General features: G+C 39.2%; 2 protein-coding genes across 2 annotated transcripts; both read left to right on the forward strand.

Moving 5' to 3' along the window:
- The first annotated feature begins 2,789 nt into the window (after positions 1–2,789).
- Positions 2,790–8,676, forward strand: LOC125566036. The gene is made up of 4 exons (XM_048728408.1): positions 2,790–2,963; positions 3,067–3,127; positions 3,235–3,299; positions 8,581–8,676. The coding sequence occupies exons 1-4, from the start codon at positions 2,805–2,807 to the stop codon at positions 8,656–8,658; spliced, it is 363 nt and encodes a 120-aa protein (XP_048584365.1). The 5' UTR covers positions 2,790–2,804; the 3' UTR covers positions 8,659–8,676.
- A 1,439-nt stretch (positions 8,677–10,115) lies between these two features.
- Positions 10,116–18,885, forward strand: LOC5517475. Its single transcript, XM_032361866.2, has 5 exons — positions 10,116–10,883; positions 11,011–11,374; positions 15,132–15,475; positions 16,030–17,639; positions 18,265–18,885. The coding sequence occupies exons 1-5, from the start codon at positions 10,785–10,787 to the stop codon at positions 18,293–18,295; spliced, it is 2,448 nt and encodes an 815-aa protein (XP_032217757.1). The 5' UTR covers positions 10,116–10,784; the 3' UTR covers positions 18,296–18,885.
- Positions 18,886–18,912: the final 27 nt, after the last annotated feature.

Raw genomic sequence — 18,912 nt, forward strand, 5'->3', positions numbered from 1 at the left:
TTGAGACAAAAAGTAAGATACGGTGAACTAAACCTGCAATCTTTTAAGCGATAATCAAATAGTGTTTTATACTAGCTGTAACATGCCATTGTAACTCATTTATAACCTGAAGAAGGCAGGTATTGGCCTGCCGAAATATCGTTCTAAAAAACATAAATCTGCGTTATTGTCGACTTTTTCTTTTAAAAGTTTTAAGATTTTAAAGTGAAGCCACGTTTAAGGGCGTTTCTTGTTTTTGGGATTTCAAGTGTGCTATTTTTTTACCCGGCATTCGCCAATATTTTTATCTTCAGCTCCTTTCGCTATATTAGAATCGTAATCATTTAACTTTTAAAAGACAGACAGATAGATGGTGACAAATTTGGTTTTTCACATGATGTGAAACACCATGAGTAAAATCTTCTCAAGAAGAACGAGAAATACACTATTTTTTATAAGAACGTCTAATTGTCAATTGAGGCTGGGCCGTTCTTATATTTTTGGGACATTTTATGGCTGAATATGTACTTAACGATGTTCTTAAATTTTAGTCTGTAAAAGAATTTAATACCACAATGAATTATTAGGAAGAGAATTACACTTACTAATGATCAATAGCATGATTCTGCATTTTAGAATGCATCAGGATTGAAAAAGAAATATTTATAAATATATATTCTGCTATATCTGAGCCTCGGCATGTTCTTACACGTTCTTAAAATTTGGCTGGGTGTTCTTATAAAAAAAAGGTTCTTATATGTAAAAAAAAAAGAGTGTAATCCAAACCCCATGATTGAAATACAAATTTTAGCGGCGCTCTATCAATTATCTTCCCTGCTAGCAGAGGCCTCTTTTCTCTGTATTTCGCTGGGCTGGAGTTCGCGAGGAAAAGATACCTCTGCCATGGGTCGAGACTGTTTCTGTTGCGCATGCGTGAGCGTTAATAAGCGACCGACGTGCCAAAACCCGTACCATCGCGCGAAAGCTGCCAATGTGCTTTGCATGGGTTTAGTCGGAAATCATGAATCAAACTCCGGTTAGTTCTCCTCTTCGAAAAAAAAAAAAAACAACTGTTCAATTTCAATCACCTAAAACGTCACTAAAAAGATTGAGCAACAAACGCAGCAAAGACGAGTTTTGTCTTGTTTGTGGGATTAATTTCAAGACATCTGGGCAGGCGAGTTTCTTCAATGTAAATATCGCACAGTTGGATTCGAAGAAAATGTTACAAAACTTTTTGGTAAAATTAGATCAGCTATTCCCAGAAGAATATGTAAAACCTGTAAACGGAAGATTGACTCGTTTGTCAAAAGAGAGAAAATTCTGAATGAAGATAAGGCATTGAATGGCTTCTTTTTATAATTCGTCGCGTGATATTTCTACAGAGGACGCCGTTTCGAATGCGGGCTTATTATCCGGCAGCGGATATACGTTTCATGCATGCGCTAGTCATTGTAGGCTCAAAATAGTGGCCAGTAATTAATGAACGGAGCATGCGCTCTGGATCTCGTCCACGATCGTGGACGGCGGTTTGATCAAACGAACGTGCGACCCATGGCAGAGGTATCTTTTCCTCGCGAACTCCAGCCCAGCGAAATACAGAGAAAAGAGGCCTCTGCTAGCAGGGAATCAATTATCCAAAAACGTGCACATGAAACAAACACCAGACCGGAAAATAATCAAGAGGGAGAGAATTACCCTAAACCATAAACATATACAAAAGACTATCCTTTCCTCATGATTTTATCTTTTTGTTTACTCTGTTGATGACGACATCCCGTGATGAAATAATAGATTGACCACGTATCACGCATGCGCGCTGGTACATCAAATACTTCTAGAGTTACAATCTCGTTCCTAGAGCCCCTGACCCCACCGACAATAATAACGGCCACAAAGTTCGCGGATTTTGGGGACAAGTTTGCTTTTTAAAATGGGCAATATCTCCATGCCCCTCCATGTCATGTGCCTCTCAGCCATGTGTCTCGGTGGTTCATTAGGTCTGCACTGTCCCGTAACTAGGCACTCTGTCCCGTAACTAGGCACTCTCTGGCCCGTAACTTCACTTGCCAAATATCTACAAATTTAATGGCGCATGACAGCAGTTTACCCAATCTTTTCTGTGGTTGCGTTTTTACTAAGAAAATTAAAAATATGTGTGCTTCGCTCTGTTGCTCGCCTCACCGCAATTTCGCATCTTCCCACAAAACCCTCCATTTTATAACGAGCCTGAGTTTTTTTTTTTTTTTTTAAGCGCACGGAACTTCAGGTGCGTTTATTACGGAGGCGATCGTGAAAATATACAAGCCAAGTACTAGGACGGACTAAGAGGATGGTAAGCCTGTGCTCCGTATCTCACATCTCACAAAATAAAACGTCTTTTTTATCATAAAGGTAGGTCGCGTCCGTCGAACCTGGGATAGTTTCCGCTTTCAAGAAAAAAAGTATGTAAAAATTCGCAAACAGGCTAAGTTGCCAAAATAAAGATTTGATCTGAGAGCAGTGTTTTGCCTAGCGGTGAGTTGGCTGTTTTTGCATTCTTTTTGGACGTTCAAGTAAAACTAAAATCTGATAGCTGCCTTTGTATGTGAACTTAAATGTGAACTACTATACACAACATAACAGTTTTCCTTCTGTTCGTGCATAGGAGGTCGGTTGCGATTGGCAACCTCTATCATACCGATGGCTCTTATGTTGTGACAGTGTTAGATCTTAGACGGATTATTCTGTCAATTTTTTTTTAGTATTTTAGACATCGAAAGAATTTCAAAAAAGCTCGGGAACTTTATGGGGATTATAATTTTTGGGAGTTCGCGTGTGGAAAAATGAAGGATTGCTGTGGTGAGATGTCACAGGTAGCCTGGGTTAAAATACATCCACAATTCTTTGCGGGTAGCCTGTTTCTCTTCTCCCTCTTTTACTGTAAACCTAAATTTCTTAGGGAAAGCAGTCGAGTAGCCATTCTAATCTTTGGGAATTCTCAGGTATTCATTACCATCTGCTCACGAAGTCTCACCTACAGCTGTCGTATACATTTTGTTTTAGTACATGATGGTTATTTTTTATGATTTTTTTCTTTGAGTCTAGAAAAAACACCAAAGTGCGAGCGTAATGGCGAAGTCGAAGAATCACACAAACCACAACCAAGGTTCGATTTGTATAATATGAATAAAGTGTATCCTAGTGAGTTGACAATGTCTCTGCGAATATATTGCATCGTTCTCACTTGTTTTTCTTTCCTTTTGCTTTCTCTAGGACACAAATGGCACCGAAACGGGATTAAGAAGCCAAGAACCAACCGATATCCTTCGTTGAAGGGGGTACGTTTATTGATAAAAATCTAATCTTTTTGGTGTTCACTTCTCTGTACTACATCCTTATGACTTATACTTCTATGTTCTGGAAGCATACAAATTTGGTAATTATATATGAAAGCACAAAAACGAAGGAAATTGCGGCTTCATTCATGTACAACAACTTCCATTCTGCCCTTCCAACTATGAACAAGCGTTCCCAGCAAGCCTCTAAAACAGGGTGCATACAGCTAAGGCTGATGAAAGTCGATTCCATGACTTGCGTTGGCATGTGATTTGCTACAGGTTCTAGGTCATCAGTTATCCTTCAACATCAGCTGTTGACCAAATTTTATTATGATTGTAATGTATTTCAGTGCGAGATATGCTACCATGCTACCACCAATGCAAGTTTTAAGATTGTTAACCAATAAGCATTATGACGTTTTTGATTGATGCAAACTACGAAACCACAGAAGAAGGATTGCATAATGCACTGTTTAGCAATAAAGCAATTCTTTGTTGTGCTGGTTAAGAATTCCTGGTCGTGCAGTCAACACATTGACCCCTCAACCGGCCAACCGGCCTGTACCAATTATGCCCCAAAAGACTTCATGATGTCCTGAGACACTCTCCTAACATGCTCATAGCTGTATTTTTTATGAAAAATACGGGCTGACGGGCTGTATAAAACTCAGAATAGGGGGGAGTTATCTGTTTTCAGTCTGTTTTTTGTAAATTCAGCTCAAAAATAGCCAGTCAATGGGTTAATGTTACAACTTCTGGACATTGTTCCTATCCATCTATTATTCTTTTGAAAGAGATCGGTTGATGATCATTGCACCCGGTCTTATTAAAGGTATTACAGTGGAACCTCTATATAACGGACACCCTCGGGACCGTGAAAAGTGTCCGTTATATAGAGGTGTCCGCTTAATGGAGGTCTACTTTTTTTCGATCAAATTCGAGAGTAAACACATTTTTTATTGACTTTAACTACCTTAGAGTGCATAACTAGCAGTCTCCGTACATTTTTTGCGCAATTTTCATATTGCTTGTGACGCGATTGTCTACAGCATTTGGTGTACTGTATAACACCTGAAACAAAACAATGACGAAGTGTACACGAAGTTACAAATCATGAAGTCGAAAGGTAGAGACTGCGATCCCTATTTAAAAAAACTAGCTACCGTAGTTTGCTTCTTTTGTCCTGCTAATTGTAAAGAATACAGAATGTCATTTGCGCGAGCAAAAAGAAGAGACAGTTCCTCGTGCCCTTTGTCTTGGGCGAATTGACGAAGACGTTCACCATGCAATGTAGCTTCTGCTAACGTCAAGTTCGTCTCCTTTGTCCCTACTATCTGTACGTCGGGTTCATTGTCGTCACTATTTGTTTCATCTTCCTCCTGAGTCATATCGTCCTGATCAAATAGAATCTCCCTGGCCTGGTCTCTCCAGTCTGCACGGGTTGGATCTAAAGCTAGCTGACAGGTTGGCTCGTTAGCATCAATATCTCAAAATTCCTGTGCGGTGCAGGGAGCACCTAGCGTTGCTAACATGGTGTCGGTTTGTTCATGCTGTACAAGGTCTTCTCCCTCAAACGGGTCGTCGTCTACAGATTCAGTATCAGGGTAAAGACCAGTGCTCTTAAGCACTTAATGATAGTGCTTTCCTGTACTTCATCCCATGCCTGCTTACCCCACTCTATTGACATGAGCACGTCGATTGACTTCACAATGTCCGACGCAGTTATTGTAGCTGAAACTTTGCTACAGATAAATCGAAGCATTCGCTTTTTGTAATGGATCTTCTAATTCGCAATAATGCCGGAATCTAAAGGCTGGGTCTTCGAGGTCGTATTCTTCGGAAGAAAGATTATCTTGATTTTGGAATAGGTATTTTTCAATGAGGGCGGGTGACATGGGGCATTGTCCATAAACAGCATGGTATTTCGATTTTCCCTCTTTAGTCGCCGATTCAACTTGGCCAGAACTTCCTGCATAATTTCAGTTCTCATCCATGCTTTGTCGTTTGCAAAATACCTGCATTTATAGGGATACTGCTTGTTCGGTAGATTCTTAAATACCAATCTTAAACAGCATTGTTTACATTGGCATACTTTCCAGTTCTGATTCTCTTAAGTTTGCTATGACCATTGTTGTTTTCATAGCTCGCGAGAATCGTTTCCTTATTCTGCAAAATTTTCGATACCTGAGTTTTCCCGATACCATATTTAGCTGCAATAACTCGAACACCATGCGTAGGGTTGTCCTTTGCATAGTTTAAGAGTTCAATTTTTCTATTCAAGTCAATGCATGTTCGATTTTGCTTAGCCATGGCTAGAAATAACAAGTCAGACCTCACATGAAATTCCATCCGGCGTTGGGAATTTTGCAAACACCTTTTTGACAGCTCAGATAGCACGCGGCATTATTGTTGCAATTAAAATACAATGCCAGGAACCGTGTTAGGGGGCGATCCATGAAGACAACACACGTCGTTTGTTGAAGCACGTTAGTGTCTTTCTTTGACAGAGTACAGTAATCTTAAATCCCCGCTAATATGTCTAATGAAGAGTTTCAAGTACCGTCATTCATCCGAGGGTATCACGAATACAAAGAAATATGGGAGCCAAGTATCGACGAAGAGTACGATTTAAAACGTGAACCTTTTAACAAAGAAGATTCAAATGCTATAGCAGTGGTCCGTAAGAAATCAAAAAGATCCCGGCGGGGTAGAAGTCGCAAAAACAAACCTTATTCTCATCCAAATGAGACAAGAGATAGTAATATGGAGGTTGTTGGGCATGCACCAAGACTTATGGCCCTTTGGTTATCTAGGTATTTGAAGCGATCAACTAACACGGCGAGAGTTAAAATAACTGGCAAGCGTGTCAACAGAGGCGGCGGTTGCGGCCTCGAGATTCCAGCCATGTTTATTTTCAAGGCAGACAATTTCTCAACAACATGGCTGCAAGATAAATTACAGAAAGAAGGGTTTGAGGTTGCATAACACAAGAACCAAGCAGCATTAATGACCATTTTGTCATCACTTCGAGCTGTAAAAGTTTTAGCGTATTGCTTACTTTTTGTAAAATAAAGTTTCTAAGCAAAGTGTATCGTTAATGGTTATGTCGTTTGGCCGGTTCCATGAAATTATTATAAGAATTCTCGAAAAAGGTAACCACAGTGTCCGCTGAATAGAGGTAAAAAATACAGAGATTGTTTAAGACAGGACCGTGAAATGTGTCCGTGTCCGCTTAATAGAGGTGTCCGCTTAATGGAGGTATCATTTACTGAATTTAAGTGGCAAAAAAATCGGGACTTTGGATGGTGTCCGCTGAATAAAGGGTGTCCGCTTAATAGAGGTCCGTTATATAGATTATTATTACATAAAATGTGAAAAATGTCTCTAAATTTTGGAAGCACCATGTCTAGTGAAAATAAAAGATTGACTTTTTTGTTGAGAGACCAATGTAGGGGCTGATGCCAATCATGAAATAAACTTTACAGGCTAATCATCAAAAGTGTTTTATATAGACTTGGAAGGAGTTAAAACCCATATCACTGTGAAACCAGTGAATAACTCTTCCCCTCCTTTCCCCATTATGTCTGATTACCTTAACATCACAGAACAGGCTTTCTTGCAAAGTTAATCAGACAAGGGAAGAAAAAGTAAATAAAAAATCTCTGATTGTCTGATCGATCAGGCTACTAAATTAGTATCCCAAGGTTGTCCAGAATAGTTAAAGTTGGCTGTGTTTAAAAAGCAATGTTAAAGAAGCAATGACACTAGATTATTTCTCTTAAGGTGACTCGTGAGAAAGCCCAAGTTAGTCAAAGTGAATCAATTGCAAGCAGAAGTTTAGCTTTATCTTGCACAATTTACATATCTTACTTAAATAGAACCGATTTGATGTCTTAATTGTTTTGGCATTTTTAACAATAATCGTGATCAAGTGACCACTGCACTGCACTTTAAGGCATCCCAAAAAGTTGTTCAGGTATTTTTGCACCAAGCTTTGTGATTTACATTCCAAATTCTTGTGGGAATTTTCTGCAATTGTTTTGAAATTTGGAAAAGAAAAGTTTCCAAATTTCAAAACAATTGCAGAGTAATCTTGCAATTGATCTTGCAATTAATCACCATTCTTCAGCTGCAAATTCAATATTTCCTTATTTTCTTGTCATTTCTAACATTTTTTTGTAAAATGAGCTAAACAAAATAGGTTGTGTATTATATGCATTTGCATATTATCTGTGGGTAACAGTATACTAAAGCAAAATGGGAATAAAAACTATTACTGGACAATAAAATTTGACAAAATAAGATCACTATAACTAAGCTCTGCAATGTGTGTAAAAAGCATATTTTTTTAAATATTGTGCCTAACAGTTTGTAGGTTGTCTCATGAAATTATACATGTTTTGTCTTGCTTGTTGAATAAAAGAAGTCTGCTTTGTATCTTTGGCATGATTTGTTTCTTTTTGTCTTTGAAATTGCACCATTATTACATACATAGCATAGCATTTGTTTGAAAATCTAAGACTAGTCATCGGAAGCATTACTTGACAACATTCTTGTGCTCTCGCATTTCCTTCCTCGTTTGGTTGTTTTCTAAAAAGAAGCATAGTTTTAGCTATAATGCAAACTTAAATGTTCAAATGACCAAGGATTGTGGTGATGTGCATCTGTAGGTGTTTTTCATCAGTCAGAAATTTTGGTACCATTCAAATCTATGTTTTCGAAAGGAACCAAAACATAGTAATGATGAAATGTTTGATAATTCTGTTCTGCAATAAAATATTATATTACCAGCAGCATACTTGGCTGATGGTAATTCGTACTGGCAATTTGCATGTGTTATTGGAATAATCTACCAACATAGCAGGGCTTTTATCAGGGTTTTGGCCCCATTGCACACAAAACGTGAGAAAACTAGATCATTATTAAGTCACTGATCATTTGCACCCGTAGGGCTAAGTTCAAATGTTGCATTATCTATGAGCCATACTCATTACAAATGAAGAAGAGACAATCGACTTGATTCATTTGCCTTCATTTGCAATGAAAACTTGGCCTAACCTTTTTCTTTGCAACCCTACATATAAAAATTGCAAAAATAATAAATTTTTCTAATGTACAATACCTGCTCTGTTGCATGACAACTTTTGTAATAAAAGGAAGATAAAAAAATGGATTTAGTTATTCTTGCAAAGGAAGATAAAAAAATTTGGATTTAGTTATTCTTGTGTAGGCTTGTGGTTTTACAGCAGTTATATTAAACCTGGCCTTTTTTATCTTTCAGGTGGATCCCAAGTTCTTGAGGAATCTTCGATTTTCCAAGAAGCACAACAAGAAACACCCAAATGTGGCTGCTAAATAAATGTTGAAGTTGTAAATACACACTGTTTATTCATTTTTATTGTTTTCTGAAAAGGTCCAAATAGCCTGAATTTCTGCCATCTTAATACCATGAAAATTTTACCTTTTGTGCAAGAAGGTCATCCTATGAAAATGCAGAATGAAAAGTCTCCTATGAGATTGAAGAATGGAGTCTCTAGGAGACGGAATTACAAATGTTTTGCCAAAAACTACGCTAGGCTGTGCAATTAATTGATAAATTCCGAATTCACTAATTGAAGTCCATCTGAGTCTGCTTTTTTTTTTATTTGTTGAGATAAAAAAACAAAACTTAAAAAGTGAGGGGTAATTCACAAAAGGCAGAGCTTTCAAAATGTAAAAACTTCCTTAGCCCCCTTACAGAATAAAATAATTAAAAAATTTTCGAATTTCGTTCAATTTAAAGGGAACAAATTCCGGGGTCAAGGGGTTCATCTGAGATATTTTCTTCTTTTGGAGAGTACCCGACCCGTCTGATCATTTCTGGGACTACATAGCGGGCCTTCCCATCCATTTTCAGCCTACCGTTATAGCTCAAATAAGCGCCTCGCCTGGAACAACAAAAAAGCGGCCCGGCGTATATTCGATTATTTACTTTGCATCACGCCTATAAACAATTTTGAAATAATCGATTAAATGTTTAAAAATATAAAATATGTTTGTTACCCTTGATCGTAGTCTACAGGACTAAATTACATAGGTGGTCAGCCATTGAAACCTATACATATTTATTTGATTTAGCAAAACCATTTTATGGTCATCCTCTCTTTGATCATCAAGGTTTGTCGCTTCTTTTAGCAATGATCAGGTGATGTTCGGAGACAACTACACATGAAAACATTTTACTGCTGCTTATGGGAAGCCATTTTGCAATAAATTATAGGAAGCCATCTTAGTGTTAATCGACAATATGGCTTCCTAATGATGAATACGGCCTTAAACGTCATCTGCCTTTCCTCGCCAAAACATTTTTAAGTTAAAAAAATCCTTTGAATATGCCTGGCTAATACTTAAGATATGCGAATGGTGATGCACAGATAAAAGTACTTTAGTGAATATTGTCTTATCTAATAGTTTAAAGTAACATTCCATTGATTCATTTCATATTTATTTGAGTTTTTGTTTGTTTTTAATTTTTCCCGCGGCGATCAACAATACGCGTTTAGAGAAAATGCTTTAGGATTTTAGCCCATTACCATGCTGATGGGGCGCTGAGGAATTATTCCGTTCAGTACGAGCCACCTGCGGGAATTTACTTGATCGTGCGCTCTATACACAAAAATCCACAACAATGCGGATGAGTCATCGTCTGAAAGGCCGATCCCTGACCCAATAAATTAAACATCTTATCCAACAAGCACGCCTGTGTGACGACTCACCATAGCATTTGCTAATTCTTATTTTTTTCAAAGAATAATAAATAATCCACTTAAGTTATTTTCGATGCGTTTTCCGAAGGCATTCGCAAATGAAAATTTTGGTTTCAGAAGCTGACCATTTACATTTGAGTGGTGTTTATTTGAATAAACGATAGTGGCATCGTATAGGTAGTTGTGGGTATTTTATTATGAGGAGTTGCAGACAATGTCAGATGGAGCTTATATCCAATGAGATTTGAATGGTAATTATTCAGTGGTTCAGAGGTAAGTTGCGTCCTGGTATGAATTGAGCGCGCGAACAACGCTCCCAAAATAGACGAGAAAATAACATTATTATCGCATTCACACCAAACAGACGAGGGAAATAAGCGTGACACATTGCCAGAACAGCGCCATTGTGTTCACATTTTTCGCAATTGCACACAGCCCGATAAGCTCCGAGAAAAAGTGCTCAATTATGCTAAACTCCTGGAGACGAGTATAGAGTATTTTTAGAATTCTGGCCAACGCAACCTGTCGCGTCGTATTTTACAGTATAAACTTAATCAAGATTGCATAGTCAAATTCGCGGAACCATTTTATGTGGGTGCGAAAAAGTTGTCATTTTGCAGTTGGACTCCTGCGAGTTGATAATATGACGCTATAGCCGACGCGTACGGATGTTAGTATTCACATACGACGAGAGCATTGCTCAAGAAGGATAACGCCTTTCTCACCGAAGCCAAGGCTGATGCCTCAAAGGGAGATGGAGATCGGCATATTCAGACATGGGGTATATCTGTCGAAGCATTTCTACACGATCATTGTAATGTTCTTATGTTTGTGTCAGGTAAATAATGTTATTTTCTTTTAATTCACAGTTTCTCGACGTTCAGATATTTTCTAACGAGATTCGTGGCAATAAAATGGGAATGTATTTTGGATTGTTATTATATGATCTTTTCATTTCATTTCAGGTTTACGGGGAAGATTTTTCTGCAGATATTCTCGCTAGAAATGCCGACAGTTTTGTAAATACTAAACATGGAAACTCGATAGAAATCCCCGTCAATGCGCCTTTATACACAAATGGAAAAATCGACAGTTTGCTGAAGAAAACGCGGAACTTGGTGGAGAGAAGAAAACCCAATGTTACTTCGAATACTCGTGTGGATTTTAAAAGGTTTTCTTCATATAATGGGCAAGGAAATAACGTGAGAGATTGGCAGGCGCTGAAGAGAACTGCTAAACGCAGCGCGAATTTCATCACAGTGACAGGGAAACCGGAATTTGTGAAGCTACCCGAGAATGCCCATGGAGAAAGCGATCAGATTTCACTCGGTAAGGAATCTTCACCTTTAAAAATCGAGAACGATTCATGAAAAAACCTTTATGAAATTCATTCACGTAAAGTGGAGCCACGAAGGCATCATTTGGTTGTGGTGGGCGAAATGCCTTGAGAGTACTCTCAGTGTTTGATGATCATTTGGCACCAATCTCGCGTGATCGCAGCTTCTATAAGCAGAACCGCAAATAACATCACTACTCTACATTCCTCTCTTTAAGTCTTAAATTCTATTGCTCGTATGTATTTTGTAACAGCTATGTTTTTCTTTTTTTCAATGCAAATTGGAGCCGAAGGTTACGCTTTTGCGATAGATATCAGCTACCCTCTGGGGGTCAAGTCATTTTTATGTTGGATTTTTTGACAGAAGATGCAACTGATTTCATCTTATCCGTCTGAAATTCTAATAATTTAAGCTGAAGTTACCTTCAATGACATATTTACTTGGCCTTATTACCGACAAAATTGCTTTTTTCTTTTTTTAAAGATAGTAGAAAAAAATTGGAGGGAGTTTCGATACTATTTCGGTTTTTCACTTTCTCCAAAAGCTTTGCTATGTGTCTCTGTGTAGACGGCTCTATTTAAAAGGTTATTGCTTCTCATTTTTATTCTTTATCTGAGAATTCCATTGGAAAAGTACTTACACTTTTAAAAATACGATAGAAAAAATGTGACTGAACACTTTTTGACAAAGCCCTAGGTAATTATATTGGGCGCATATAATCTAGCCTAAGCAAATATAACTAGAAAAGTCCCCACAGACTCGATTGAGTATATTAGCAAAATAGTCTGTCAAAAATCTAAAATTTATTTTATTCATGATATGACTAAAGTATAATCTTTCAACTTAAAATTCATATGTTTTATTTTTTCTCATTCAATGTTATTGATTGCGGTTTTTTTGCTTATATATCCGTCCAGCCAAAGTTTAGAATAGCAGCGATTGAAGCCTCGTAAGTAATTGTCTCGGTGGTGTATATTTTGGCGAGTACATTGCGCATATTTAGATGGCACGTTGCCTTCTAACACGTTAGGAGAACACATTTACATTTTGCGTCAACGGAAGCGGGGGCCTAAAGCCTACATTTCAACACATGAACCCACGAAAAGGAGATGTTTTGCAGATTTATGTGAAAAAAAAACCCTTCACTTGATCAAAAACAATATCTTGATCATTAAAAAGGTTACACAAAATCTAATTTGAGGAATTCTCCTTTTATTTCATTATGGAAATGATTAGAGCCAACCAGTTATTACCATGTTAGTGAGCATATCTATATTTTGCTTTAAATTTGTTATCACATATTATTTTACAACTTGGTTTGTCCTGTTGAAAGTTTTACTTTGGCCAAGGATCATACATCGCTGTTTTCGCAAGAAAAACCGAAAAATTAAAAGAAAAGAAATTTAAATGCCTTAGAGCGTTTATGTGTTGTTGTCCTCGCAAAGTTAAAAAATTTCTAGGTATTTATCTAAACAACGAAAACCACTGAACAGCACTCTGTCTACCGACAAAACATCAAAAATAATATTGGAAAAAAAATGCTTTTTAGTAGGGATAAATATGTTAATTAAAAAAGATACAAACAAAAACTTATAAACTCAGACATTGAAAAGTTCAACGCTGTATGGATAATGAAAAAGTATAATTTTTACTTTTTTTACCTTGACTCATGGATATTTCCCTCTTTCGACTGGGTTTTCTTATCTAGGCGATAAAGTTGTCAGGAAAACATAAATGGTAACTTAAAGTGAATTGATAGATTTTTTTTTAATGTTTAAAGGGGAACGCACAGCACCATATATGGTAATGCCCGCTAGAGCGGAGGTGAAGAGCGACAAATAATGTTTATTGCTGAAAATATATTGTTTTTCTTCGTTCCCATAACGCCTCTAATGTTGTTTTTCTAAGAATAAATCGCTTAATTCACTTGTTGAGGAAAACGAAGTAGTCTGTTCTATGTATCATCCGTGTTCCCTGTGGAGGGTAAAGACCGAATGGCGGATTTTATTCTTTTCGTTCAAAAACTCATACAAAGCTTTCTTCTCTGTGAAATCTGAATTTATTGATTGTCAAGAATTTAATAATAATGTTTGTACTCCTCCTAGTGAGTGGATTTTAAAAACAAGGTCAAATGCTCTTTAGATAAACATATTTTGATTGTACTAGGGCAATAATAGTTCAAGATAAATGTAACGTATTTTAGAAGTATTATTCTAATTCTCACTACACTTCTAACATGAATATTGATTCACACAGTAAACCTCTATCAATAACAAAAGATTTAGTGGGTAAAGCAAGAGTGTCTAACATAAACAGTGTTTTTTTTTTTTTACAAAACTGACCGTTATCTGGTTATATGGGGAATTTCCGTTATACGAAACAGTCCGGTATACGGGAATCATTCGGTATACGGGGATCTTCCGATATATGGGGATCTTCCGGTATACGGGGATTTTCCGGTATATGAAGGACTTTCGGTGTACGGGGATTTTCCGTTATATGAGGATCTCCAGGTATACAGGCGTGTCCGGTATACGTGGATCTTTCGGTTTACAGGGGTGTCCGGTATACAGGGATCGTCGAGTAGAGAGGGGTGTCCGGTATACGGGGATCTTTCGGTTTACAGGGGTGTCCGGTATACGGAGATCTTTCGGTTTACAGGGGTGTCCGGTCCGGGGATCTTCCAGTACACAGGGATTGTCCGTTATAGGGGGGTCGTTAGGGAGATGTCCGTTATATAGGGAAATCTGTGATAGGGAGATATCCGTTATACAGGGCTGTCTGTTAGCTTGGGATCCAATGCACTTTAAAAGTTAATAATTTTAGAAACCCCGAGTCCCAAAATACTATAAGTACTCGCAGTATATGGCCAGTATTTGCTCAGGTCTAGAATACACGGAGAGACAGGTAAAAACGCAAGTAAAGAAGGTGGTTGGTTGGAGCGATAGAAAAAATGTGCGGTATACACACATAGCAGCCATCACTGATCTCTCAAGTCAATGCTAACTCAATCTATTCCATGTGGGATGGAATCTAGAGTGAGCGTACAGCTGGTGTTAGGGCGTGTTTTTTTACAGTTTTACTCGTGATTCCGGTATGAGAATGATTAGAGTAGAAAAAGCGCACGTTCATTTATCCCGCGTCGCTATTCCGGATTGGAATGAAGGCCATTTCACCCATTTTTCTACCTGTAGCAGAATGACACGAATGCCATTCTACACATTCTCTACCAACCATTCCCATTCCAGAATGATAGGAAAAAACGCGCCCTTAGAGTTGTAGGTAAATGGTACTAAGAATAATACATACCAACTACAGGCTTGTACAACACGCATGCATGTTAGTATCTACCACTTAGGTACAAAACTAACACCTCTTGTACGCTCGCCCTAGATTCTATCCCACATGTAATAAATCGAGTAGCATTGGCTTGAGAGAAAAGCGATCAGTGATGGCTGCACCACACATTCTTTCTATCGCTCCAACTAACTACCTTCACTACTGGCACATTTCCTATTTCCTACAGCATTGAGAAACCCTACAGTGCACTTCTGTTCTCTTTGCTCCAATGTTCGCTAAAAAAAGTTTTTAAGTGCTTGCCTCTTGTATTTTTAAAACTAAAGTGCCGACAATTGGGGTTCTCGTATGCTTCAAGCGCTCGTAAAATACCATTCAATGCCCTTTATATTCTTTCCATTTTATTCTTTCGCTTTTTATTGCCCCAATTACATCATTTTTTTATCTTACAGCTGTCAGGCAGACCAAGGCTGCTGAGACGGACTCGCTTCAAATGATCTTCCTGAGTATCGCCGGTACCGCTGTGCTGGTCGTTGTGGTAGTTGCGTGTCTTCACATGCCTTGTCATTGCTTCAAGACTCACTACAAGAGCGATCTAGACCTTGATCTGGATCTCATAGGCTGCCCCAACCCCTCCGCCAGGCACAAGGGAAGATGCGGTAAATGCCTGTTTGACCGCATGGCTAAGAAGAAGGCGAAGAAGTCCTTTATACCTCGGTCTCCATCAACGCCAGTTTCCATTGGGAGGAATAATGATGATCTCTTCTTGGCTTCCGAGAGTATGTACTCGGCGCAGGTAAGATATGTTTTTGTTATGCCTGGTTCACACTAGTGGCATAACAGTGGCATAACAGTGCGCGCGCACTGTTATGTTCGTATGTTTAAGTATGAATGGCTCGACATTAAGACATAAGCCCGACATAACGACATAAGAGAAAACAACTTCTTCATGTCATTATGTCCATGTTGTTATGTCGGGCTTAAAAGAGTTGTTCTGTTGTTATGTCACTAAGTGTTGTTGTTCTTTCGTTATGTCACTAGTGTGCACCAGGCATTAATCTGACCAGTCCTATCCGGAGCGGAATCATCCGATACTGTCCCCTTCATTTCCCCCAGTCCCTGCCTCTCCCCTCACATATATCTCTCACGTCTTTCCTGCCCCTTTCTTTCTCTCTTTGATTGTTTGATAGTAGGACATCAATGTCTCAATGTTGGTCACCAGAATGATCAAGAACTCGCCCTCTATAGTAACTTTTTAAAGGATTTCTCTCAACCACGTTTCCTTGTCATCTAAATCTAAAGTGCTTACTATTACTCTGCTTACAATAGTTTTTCCATTTTTTCGAATAGCCCCCTTGGATGGAAGACTTCGGGATGGGATCCATGACAGAAATCCCAACCAAACCCAAGAAAAAATCACGCTCAATTATCCAGACAATTCTTCGACGCTCCCGATCACGCGATAAGTTCCGCTACGAATTCCTAGCGGCGAAGTACGGTTACAACTACAAGCAGTTCAACCACCCAGAGCACAAACGCAGCTCCCTGTATGATGAGAACGAACCAGATTGGTACAGCGCCGGAGAATTTCTCAACAGGCAGTCAAGGCATCGAGCTCAGAGGATGTACGGAAGCACAGATCCTGGCAGGACGACTTGCACACATGGCTGCTTTTCAAAGCTGTCACGTGACGCACCGGCCAATCAGAGCGTCGAAGACATTATGAAATCGAAACCGAGGCGCCGGCAAGTTGTTGAGCTGCAAGAGTTTCCAATTGGATTTTCAGCGCAGAATTATCAGTCAATGGAAAATTTCTGCCAACATGAAAAGGGGGTGGTGGTTGAACGCCCGAAGAACGCGTTGAAAAAGTCTCAGTCGCGGCCGTGTAGTCATTCGGAATCAAATCTTGAATCAGTTGCAGCACACTTTGAGCAAAAGCCTCCTCCTTTGAAGAGGCTCTCAATCGATGATAGCAAATCGTCGAGTAGAAGTTCTTTTGGAGACACTCCCAGGGCAAGCCCCAGTCCAAAACTCATCCAATTTTATCCCGCGAGCTTTAACTACGAAACCAGCTTCGTGCAGACTTCCGAAAAGTACCCATGCGAAAAACACAAAGAGATGATTGACAAGCATACTGATCCTGTGATAGTGGACGAATCATCATCAGAAGATCTGATGAGCTTTGACGAAGACGAGGAAGAGAAAGGAGGTTTGTTTGACTACTCAGCGCAGATACCACATTACAGACACAACCCGTATCAACAGCATCTAGATGGGTTCAATGGTTACGCAGAGATGCCCCAATACAGCTACTATACGAACCCGCAAACGAGGATACGGAGGACCGTTCGCAGCGAAAGCGAGCTTCGCCGAGCGAGAGATATGCAGAGCGTGCCACCACAACGTAAGACGAAAATTCAGTCGAAGACGCGCCCCGTCTCATCTTCGGACACGACTCTAAACAAGACGCACATTCTGAAGGAGTTAGCATCAGTGGGGTTTGCCAAGCCAAGCCGTAACAAAAAACCTGCAAAACCAGTCAGAGACGCGAGAATTGATCCTTTGGTAGGAAAGGTTTCGCCAATGATCAAAACTAAAGAATCCAAGCCGAGCAAACAGGGCATGCATTTCCAAGAGAGAAGTACAGTGGTACAAATGCCCGATAACTACTCATGTAAAGAGGTTCTCTTGGATGAAGATTTAAATAAAAGCAAAGTGACTTGTAAATTAGACGGATTAGATGAACAATTCGATAAGGGTTCAGCTATTGACTATTCACATGCGCCAAAGGATGCTGATGAGAAATACTTGAAAAAGAACGTTCTACGGGATGAGCCCGTTAGGGACACAGACAGTGATACCGAGGGACATGATATCACCAGCTCAGTCGGACCCAGTCCTGTTCAGTACCAGTCATCTGTAGTCCATTGTAAAGAGATTGGTGTTGGGAGTAAAACAAGGTAATGTCACATTACCATTGCATACGATGAATATGGTGTGATATTTAACCAACCGATTAAGTAAACATAAAAAAAGTCCATCTATTTTGGGTTTCCCATTACGTATACACCCATCCCAAAAAAGGTTGCACTCGTTAAAACATGAAATTCCAGGTTTGGAAAATTTTGCATTCAGAGACCAGGATTCAGTCATTTATACTTTGTTTGTGTATCGTTTTACACCAAGAAAACATCATGGTCTCTTGTTTACACCTATGGCCCGGAGCACACGGTGAGGAAAAATTCACGCGTGCACTTAAAAAAAAACTCACAGTTCAAGCCTAGAGAATTTTGCTCAGTTTCTCGCGAGACGTAATTTCGTTCAATCGACGTCCGCACACTGTGAGGTTTTGGCCTCACGAGGCAGTGAGCAAAGTCCACGCGTGATTTTTTTTTCTTCCCCGAGTGCATCGGGCTTATATAATGATGGTGACAAGGACGTTGATTTTGTGCTGGTACTACAATATTTTCATGTCTTTAATGATCATGATTATAATTATGGTTACAACATAGCTATTATGTTATGGTTATGTTGGTGACTACCAAGAGACATAATGGTATGGTGATATTTGTATTGCTTTTGCAGGGAGGAATTACTGACATCACAACCGCAGTGAGCTCCAATGACACCAAGGGGAAACCTGATGAAACCGCACTAGCGTGGCCTGTGGCCGCTCTCATTCGGGTTTATTCGGAGCTGTTTTGTTTCGAATATTGGGAATTCTCTTGTCCCAGCGCACCTTGGCCTTCACCACCAAAAAAACATCCCAATAAACCCGAATGAGAGCCGGCTAGCAGCCTGGCGATTGAGCCACAGACAGTCATAGTCTTCCTTACAAAGTACAAAGCAGCGGCGATGCTCGGTGTTTCGGCATCTATTTGTTTGCCTTGGAAATTTGCAGAGTGTACAAGACTAACAATGTCGCGAGATGTTATAACAACAAAGAACTGATATCCGATGAACACAGTTATAAAAATTTGCCCGTAGGGAGCGGGCTCCTGGGGGTTGACCTATCATTAGATTAGATATATGAACATCAACAGTATTAGTGGTACTGATAGCAAGCGTTAGGGGGCGAAAGACGCGCGGCCCATAATACCATATAGTCTTCCCTTGTGCTTGCTGCAAACGATGCGCGTGCATCACTTATGATACAAATATAAAGAATATGGATATACAAGAATAATAAAACGATAACGCTTTTAATGAATTAGATATTCGATGGAAGGTAAT

The sequence above is a fragment of the Nematostella vectensis genome, chromosome 1, assembly GCF_932526225.1.
Source record: "Nematostella vectensis chromosome 1, jaNemVect1.1, whole genome shotgun sequence".
In the NCBI taxonomy this organism is placed as follows: domain Eukaryota; kingdom Metazoa; phylum Cnidaria; class Anthozoa; order Actiniaria; family Edwardsiidae; genus Nematostella; species Nematostella vectensis.